Here is an 8,869-nt window from a genome sequence, read left to right as displayed (position 1 = left end):
AATTGGATTGTCTTCAGTTGTTGTTGATTTCTTGTACTGTGTACTTTTGTACTATTGTATGTCTGAGATTAATTATACCTTCTTTTTGGGGCACATTAGATCACATAAGCTTTATAATCCCATCTTTCACCCACAAGCAGGCCTAAGAGCACAGTAAAAGAACTCTAGAAATTTAGAAATTAAAACCCTGTAAGGCACTCGACCCTGTAAAAATGGCCAATACTCTATTTTTACTGAGCGTAAGTCTTTGCTTGAATTACTCATTCTTTGCTTGAGAGCTTTAATCCTTATTTTTTTTGTGTAATTTTTAAGCATTTTATAGTTCTTTATGCGTATAGTGGTTATAGGTTACATGTGAAAAAAAAAAAAAAAAAAAAAAAAAAGATATATATATATATATATATATATATATATATATATATATATATATATATATATATATATATATATATATATATATATATATACAAATTTTAACTCCCTGACCGGGACTTGAACCCGCGCCGTAAGATTGTATATATATATTAAAATGCGTTACTGCATTCTACCATCTTTCCCATATATATGTATATATATATCTATACATACATATATATATATATGTAATGTTTATATATATCTATATATATACATATACATTATCTATGTATATATATATATATGTATATGTATATGTATATGTATACATTTTTATTTACTTTTTACTTATTTTTCTTATTATTTTTAAATATTTGTAGTACTGCAATAGAATCACACGCAAAAAAAATTGGATTAAAAAATTACATATTGAATTTAGTTTTTTTATTCAGATTAGATGAAAATCATGGGAAAATGGTCAAAATATAGTGAGTATACATTTAAGAAAGTAAAAAAGATTGTTGATCATAGGTTGCTGTAAGCTCCCTCTCCCATATGTCTGTGAACATTTAGAAAGAAGACAAAATTTAAGCTGTTAAGGTATTTAGATAGTAAAAGTTCAGTATGAATTGTCATATAATGTCTGGTTTTTTAAGATGGAATGATAGGAAAATGTTTTCAGAAGGAGAAATTCAGTACAAATTGTCAAATATTGTTTGGCTTTTTAAGGTAAAGTAATTGGAAAATATTTTCAGCAGAAAAAAAATGGCAGAAATGAGAATTGTAACAGAATATTAGAAGAAAATTACATATAAGAAGAAAAGACAAATCTCAGAAAATATGTGGTAGACTGATCATTCACTATCATTCTTAATTTTAGCACTAAGTCACCGTATAATTTAAAATAAGCGGATATGTCAGTTATATCTGGATTTTATGTATTGTAGGCATCTTCTATAATAAACGTTGTAATTATTGTACTGTATCTCAATCAGTAAGTTGATATTGTGGGAGAAACTACTAGGGATGAACATAAAAGAGCGCCATCATTCATTCAAGAATACAGCCATAGACACTTAATCTATAAGTTTCTGTGTTGGGACTTTATGTAATTTGTATATTTAAAAAGTAATGATGAGGTGCTAGCACTGCTGTGCTGTATTTGAAGATGATTAGATATAACACTATTTTTTAGTGTTGGCAACAGATGAAAAGTTACTGCTCTGTCATGATTTTTTTATTTACTGTCACAGCGCTAGTTTTAGAGCAGCTGCCTTTCAAAGCCTGCCAAAATCCTTGCTTTGTGTGAAGGGAAAAGATTGTTAGTCAATTCAATAATCCAGGATTGAGGAGAAAAATTTTTGCCTATCAATATCAGAAATGTCCTATACTGACAACCAGTTAGCTAACTCATGATTCTGTCTTCAGCAAGTTATATAGCACAACAAAGAGTTTGAATGCCCACCTATTTTTCCTTTCGATATAACATTTCCCATACTTGTTGAAAAAAAAACATGTATATAATAACAATACAGTTATGTACCTGACATGGTTTGTGACTGTGATTCATATATGTTTGCGTATGTATGTCCTGTGAGAGAGAGATATGGTTTAAATAAAAAATTATATTGACAGAGAGATGTTTACTTGATTTGTGATATATAGATGTTTAAGTGCCACTTCAAAAATAAGAGCTATTTTATGGATTCTAGGAGGGTATTCATATTATTTATAGTAAATTGCAATAGGTACTAGTAAAAGAAGGAAGGGCTTATATTAATAATTACTATATAAGTATATTTAGTCCTAACAGAAATGAGGCAGGCCATTAATCTGAAGGGATAAGATAGTCACTCTTAAGATCAGTTGGGATGCCTCAATTGAGACTTAATCCCATGTTTGCTACTAATGTTTTTAGACTACTATCTGATCTGTGTTTGAAGGAGCTTAGTGATTGTTCAGATTTTCTACTTTATATTTAAAGTAATACAGACCTAAAATTCTGTTAATTCTTTCTTTGCAACATACACGGAACAGTACAGCGCATGGTCAGGTGCCCGAAATACAGCCTCGTTGATGTGGACAGACTTCTGGGAACTCTCAATGGTATTGTTGCAGGAGTGCAACTCTTTTTGGATTTTTCTGTTGCTGATGCAGTCGGTGTCCATATTCACTTGTTTGTTGTACCTTGGTTGCTCTGTCACGTATTGGAGCTAATACATCTTCCTCATTCGGGGATTTGTTATACATCTTAATGTATTTCAGTGGATCAGTCGAATATGACTCTAAAGCCTCTGTATGTTGTGCAACATATGTCATAAATTTTAGTTAAAGTTTTAGTGGTTATTACTTGTCCTTTACTTTTCCTTTGTGTAATGATCAAAAGAAGAGCATGTTTGAGGTAAAGGTAAAGTACCTTTGTGTTAACTAGTGTTTGATCTTTGATGATAAATAGCACCAAAAGCACTCTTGCCATCACCTATTATACGCACATCATAACTTCATGCATGAGATCAGCTTATGTTTGCTTGCACTATTGTAATATTTCAGACTTTCATGTTCATTCGAAAACATCCCTCTGCTCTGTTTTAAAAATATTGAAAATACAAATGACAGTACAGGTCTCGCATACACATGTGGAATGGACAAACGTGCAGATTGCAGCAGCGTCTAGAAAGACACGTGCACAGCAATAGTATTATAGCAATATTTGTTATATTTTATTTTTGTCATTTATTATTGATATGAGTATTATTTAGCATTATTTTTATTATTGCTATGATTATTACTTAACATTATTGTCATTGATATTCCTATCACTGGTGTTTCACAATGATCGTTTTGTGTTGTTGATATTATTTTTATTATTGCTGTTATCATACAAAAAGATGTCATCATCATAACTGTTTTCTTGTACCATTCTTGATGTAAAGTTTGTTTTGCAGCACAGTATGGCACCAAGGTTACCATTCTTATGATTAGGAAAGTGATCTTAGGCTCGGCACCATGATTCTAGATTAGCGAGGAATGAGCTAGGATTAGTGATTACCCGTAGGATTTAAGGTTTTCTTCGCCTTATTCGAAGGTGTTGTTAGTTTTCGTATTAAGTACCTCGATTACATATGGGATTGTAAGGGTGTTTTACCTGAATACTTGGATTTTTTTCTCATTTCAATATTCCCTCCTGATTACTGATTTCCACTTAAGTGATGTTTTGCTCTTTGTTATAGTGCTAGAGTTTAGGCCTCACTGTACTTTGCTTATCGTTATCATTTGTAGAAGTAGAAGTAGTAGTTGTATTGTTGGCATATGCCAGTTATGATGATGATAATTTTTTATCACTTGTAGATACTAGTGTTTATAATATCATTACCCCTATTATTATAATTAACTATTAAAAAGCTTTCATCACTTGTATTACTATTTTTTTCATATAACCATTACTATTAGTTTTAATGATAGTTTTATCCTTATTCTTGTCATACTGAATTAGTGGTGGTTGTAGTAGGGGTAATAACAGTGGTTATTATTATTATATTATTTGGTTATTTTTGCAATCATCATTATTGTTTGTATCTTTGTAATTATTTTATCTGTTATTGCAAATTCTAGTTTTTAGTTGTTTTTAGTGGGTAGTATGAATTATTTTTTATTATTCTATCTTAATCTTAATATCCTTATTACTGTTGTTGTTGTTATTTTTATTACTTATATTATTATTGTTATCATCATTTTGTTTCCTTAATTTTAATTATTATTATGATAATTAGTACCTGCTCTTTATTGAATGAATCTTTATTATCATCACTATTTTTTTAATTAGACTATTAAAAAAATATGCTATTATTGTTCTCCTTTTATTTGTGTTGGCATTACTATTTCATTGTTATTGTTACTGTAGAATATATTTTTGTTATAGTTACTACTGCTGTCACTGTTATCAGGATTATTATGATAGTGGTTATTATTATTGTTATAGGTACTTTGTTATTATTATTATTATTATCATTATTATTATTATTATTGTTATTATTATTATTGGAAGATTATTTTTTATGAAGGTAATTGTTAATATTAATTTATTATTATTATATGATTATTATTATTTTATCATTAGTTTTTTTGTTTAATTATTATTATTATTATTATTATTATTATTATTATTATTACTGTTGGTGTTATTGTTGATATATTTTTATGGTGTTGTTATTATTATAATATTTTACATTGTTAATGATATATTTTTGTTACCATCATTATATTTTTATATTATTATTATTGATATTTTTGTTATTATTATTATTATTATTATTATTATTATTATTATTATTATTATATTTTATATTACTACTGACACCAGTATTGTAATTGTCCTTTTTTTCTTATAACATTGAGAATGATACACATGAGAGAAATCATGCAGGAAGATGCACTTCGAGTAAATCTATTTAGTAAAATGTCTCAAATAGCATAGTAAAGGACATATATGTAGATATCCTTCTTTTTCTGTAATTTAATTTTTGTATTTGTTCAAGTAGGAAATTGCTTAGGCACTATTTACTTTCTGAGTGTATGTGGAGAGAACAGTGACGTGTAAACAAGGTATCTATAGATAGTCTTGACAATCTTTCCACATCACCAGGTCAGCAAAGTCACCAAGGTCGCCCAAACATGCGAAGAAATGGCCAAGGTAACCTGCCGTTTAGTGTAAATCACTTATTTTAAAAAGTCACAAACCAGGCCATTTGTCTTTAGGCAAGAATACCTGACAGAACAGAATTTTTCAAAAGGTTTATATATTGGATGAATATTTGGGATGAAAAAATTATTGGTTGGTACAAAGGATGTGTGTTCTTGCTTGAAGAACCATTACATATGCACACTTGATATCTTTTTCATATGTTGTTATAACCATAATATATGCAACATATGTTATACAGGCACATAAACTTGATTCTAGTCATATTTAGTCTTTTGCCATGAATGTTGAATAGATGCAGAAGCTGGCACTTACAAATTTATAATATGGGTCAATTTTATGATTTATGATTCTAAAAATGGGTATTGGTACTGTATAACATTTCTGCCTCTGCTGATGTGAAGCACATTATGCGGTTGTGTGTGTATGCATATACACATACATATATTCAGATACACATACACATATACTTATACAGATACACATACACATACTCATACACACATGCACATACACACACACATACACATACACATACACATACATACACATGTACACACATACATTAAGTTATGCTAGACTTTGAAATTATTTCTTACTTGGGACCGTCTTTGGGTACATAAACTGTATATGCATGTTTTATTTGTAAATCGCATATGAATGAAATCCTTTCATTGACAAACTGTAAAGTCAAATAAAGTAATTTCATATGCAGTATGTAAATGATGGAAACTGCGTCCTGAAATATAGAAAATATAATTTAGTTATAGTTTCACATTTCTAATACAACTCTGACATACCCGCAGAGAGCCCTGGCACCCTTTATGACCTCGTCAGTAAGGAATAGTGGAACGGCAACTGAGGCAACCTTTGAGACAAGACCCTACAAGCTGCACAAGTTAGAGACGCCCCCTAACAGCACAACATCATGCACTCGGGATGAAGCCCTTACTTACTATACTCAGATGCAGATGATCAGAAGGATGGAGAGCGCTGCTAGTAACCTGTACAAGGAAAAGGTACCTTATATGAAAAGGAATTTAGATGTTGATAGAGTATTCAACATTGTTTTTATTTTTTTATTTTTTTTTATTTTTTTCTATTATTCACCTCTAGGATTGTTGTCATATTTGTTATTTTTTGTGCACCTTGTGGAAGTTTACATTGAAGCAGAAAAATATTGTCATTCCTAAATGTTATGATTTTTGCTAATATAAAATTATTTTCACAGGCTATTCGTGGATTTTGCCATTTGTACAGTGGCCAAGAGGCTATTTGTGTTGGCATCAAGGGAGCCCTAAGGCCTCAAGACTCTGTTATCACTGCCTACCGAGATCACGGATGGGCATACGTCATGGGTTGCACCGTCACAAGTTCGTAATATCATACATTTTGCTAGACCTTAGAATGGCCCTCTACATTCTGGGGATGACATAGAAACTGATTCTGATTTTATTTCTTTATGGAAGAACTGATTATACTCATTGACACATATGTTTATATATATATTTTTAGCATGGAAGCCACAGACCAAGAAATATTCTGTTTAGGGGTTGTCTCTGACATATGAGGATGTTTTTAAAGTGTTATTATGTATTACATTTACCACAATTATGTGGTGTGTTGTTCTTATTAGCTACTAATAAATGCATCTCTTTTCAAGGTGTTATGGCAGAACTGACAGGCAGATCACAAGGAATGGCCAGGGGCAAAGGAGGGTCCATGCATATGTATACTAAGAATTTCTATGGTGGTAATGGTATTGTAGGTGCTCAGGTACCTGTTGGTGCAGGCGTTGCCCTCGCTAACAAGTACCTGGAGAACAATGGTATCAACGTCAGTCTCTATGGTGATGGAGCTGCTAATCAGGTAAAATCATAATGATGATGCAATGTTATTTAATTTAGTTTCATGGTGTTACTGTTTGCTCATTTTCATATTTCATACAGTGGGTTATCTTTCTTTATATTCCAAAGATTGTTTAGCTGTGCACATAATTGAAATTATTTGTAATATAGGTAGACTCCATAAATATTATCCTCCTTGCTCACAGGGTCAGCTTTTTGAAGCATACAACATCGCCAAGCTGATGGGTTTGCCAGCTGTGTTCATTTGTGAGAATAACGGTTATGGCATGGGTACCAGTGTTGACCGAGCCTCTGCCTCTACCAACTACTACACTCGCGGAGATTATGTTCCTGGAATATGGGTAGGTTTCTTAGGAGTTAGTATAAGATTAAGAGATAGATATGAAATGATAAGAATGTTTAGAAATGGCAAAAGGTCAAGTTACTTTGTTAAACTGTTGATTTTTCTTCTTCTTCTTCTTCATCTTCTTCTTTTTCTTCTTCTTCTTCTTCTTCTTTTCCTCTGTAAATCCACATTAAATGCCATACACTAAGATTATGATATTCTAAATTACAGATTGATGGGATGGATGTACTGAGTGTAAGGGAAGCCATTAATTACTGTGTAGACTACTGTACTTCTGGAAAGGGACCCTTAGTACTGGAAGTAGCAACTTATCGCTACCATGGTCACTCTATGTCCGACCCTGGTACATCTTACCGCACCCGTGATGAGATCCAAGAAGTCCGTCAGACCAGAGATCCAATCATGCTTTTCAAGGATCGCATTCTGTCTGCAGATTTGGTTACAGCTGAAGAGCTCAAGGTTGGTATTGAAATGATCCTTGTAATGAAATGTGATGATTATATGTATAGATTTTTTCATTACAAAATTCTGTGATTCAGGCAGGCTAACTGGATCATTACATTAATTACTATAATCCATGATATGAGTTTTTAGATATATTTGAAAGTAGCTCATTGTGTTATAAGAACAGTGTGATTTAAGTACTACAAGATTTGTAATGTTTTTCTGTTGTGTCTTGCAGAAAATTGATGGCGAAGTGCGCAAGGAAGTTGATGAGGCGGTCAAGATTGCAAAGACAGACAAAGAAATTGCAATTCAGGAGTTGGCTACTGATGTGTATTCTAATCCCCTGGAGACAACCATCAGAGGCACCACCCCATATGATCCATACACGCACCAGCGCCTCAGCAAAATTGTGAATCTACATTAATTACACAAAAAATGTTCAGGGTTTCTTGCTTTAGACCGACTGTGTAGACTGCAGGTTGTTTCTACAAGCAATTCCATGTGTGACATGTATTTCCATCATCTGTAGCCTTTCAAATGTATTATGGCACAATATGATAGAATATTTTAATTTACAATCATTAGATGAAACCTTGATGTTATTGATGTAATTTTATACTTTATTAAATGAAATTACTATATTTTTTTTCTTTTTTTTTTCTTTTGGTGTTCAGCTAGTTTTGATGTGTCTTTTTCTTATGTAGAGGCACCAATTAATGGAATTGTAATAAAATATTTAAACTTGTTATTGTCAAACATTTTGAGTTCACTGGAATCTTGAGGAACCAAATGTTAACATAGGTAGTTTTCACTAAAAAAAAAATTATGGCTGGATAAAGATGTAAATATAATTTTAAGACAGTTCTGTATAATAATATAGATATATAAAACCGAGTATTTAATTAAGCCTTTCCATTCCTACTCATTCTCTTATGAGAAACAAATACGTCACCGGACTTTTGTTTAACTTACAAATTGTGTTTGCCACTGTTACTGTTTATCATCAGTATTATAAAAGGTAATTTAAATAACTTTGTGAGTATGACAAGTAATAAAGGATAGTGCTGAAGTTAAATGTTATTATAGAAACTGCATATCAAACTTTTAAGTGAGATTGCAACTGAAAGATTTTTTCAAGGACTGCATACTAAA

The 8,869-nt window shown here is 31.3% G+C and overlaps 1 protein-coding gene across 4 annotated transcripts in view; it reads left to right on the top strand.

Annotated features, from left to right (window-relative positions):
• The window catches only part of LOC122253282 (putative pyruvate dehydrogenase E1 component subunit alpha, mitochondrial), a 10,317-nt gene extending 1,710 nt beyond the window's left edge, over positions 1-8,607 (top strand). The window contains exons 2-9 of one of the 4 annotated variants that reach the window (XM_043016217.2): positions 2,395-2,463; positions 5,000-5,047; positions 5,863-6,075; positions 6,288-6,429; positions 6,720-6,925; positions 7,110-7,265; positions 7,481-7,729; positions 7,953-8,607. In XM_043016217.2, coding sequence (XP_042872151.1) covers positions 2,395-2,463; positions 5,000-5,047; positions 5,863-6,075; positions 6,288-6,429; positions 6,720-6,925; positions 7,110-7,265; positions 7,481-7,729; positions 7,953-8,141 — 1,272 coding nt within the window. In that variant the 3' untranslated portion in view covers positions 8,142-8,607. The remainder of the gene's footprint in view (positions 1-2,394; positions 2,464-4,999; positions 5,048-5,862; positions 6,076-6,287; positions 6,430-6,719; positions 6,926-7,109; positions 7,266-7,480; positions 7,730-7,952) is intronic. The other 3 variants (XM_043016219.2, XM_043016220.2, XM_043016221.2) reach the window with 3 other exon arrangements.
• Positions 8,608-8,869: the final 262 nt, after the last annotated feature.

The sequence above is a fragment of the Penaeus japonicus genome, unplaced genomic scaffold (assembly GCF_977035675.1).
Source record: "Penaeus japonicus unplaced genomic scaffold, GWHDUDI00000001_assembly GWHDUDI00000020, whole genome shotgun sequence".
NCBI lineage: Eukaryota > Metazoa > Arthropoda > Malacostraca > Decapoda > Penaeidae > Penaeus > Penaeus japonicus.
This window is presented reverse-complemented; position numbering and strand designations above follow the sequence as displayed.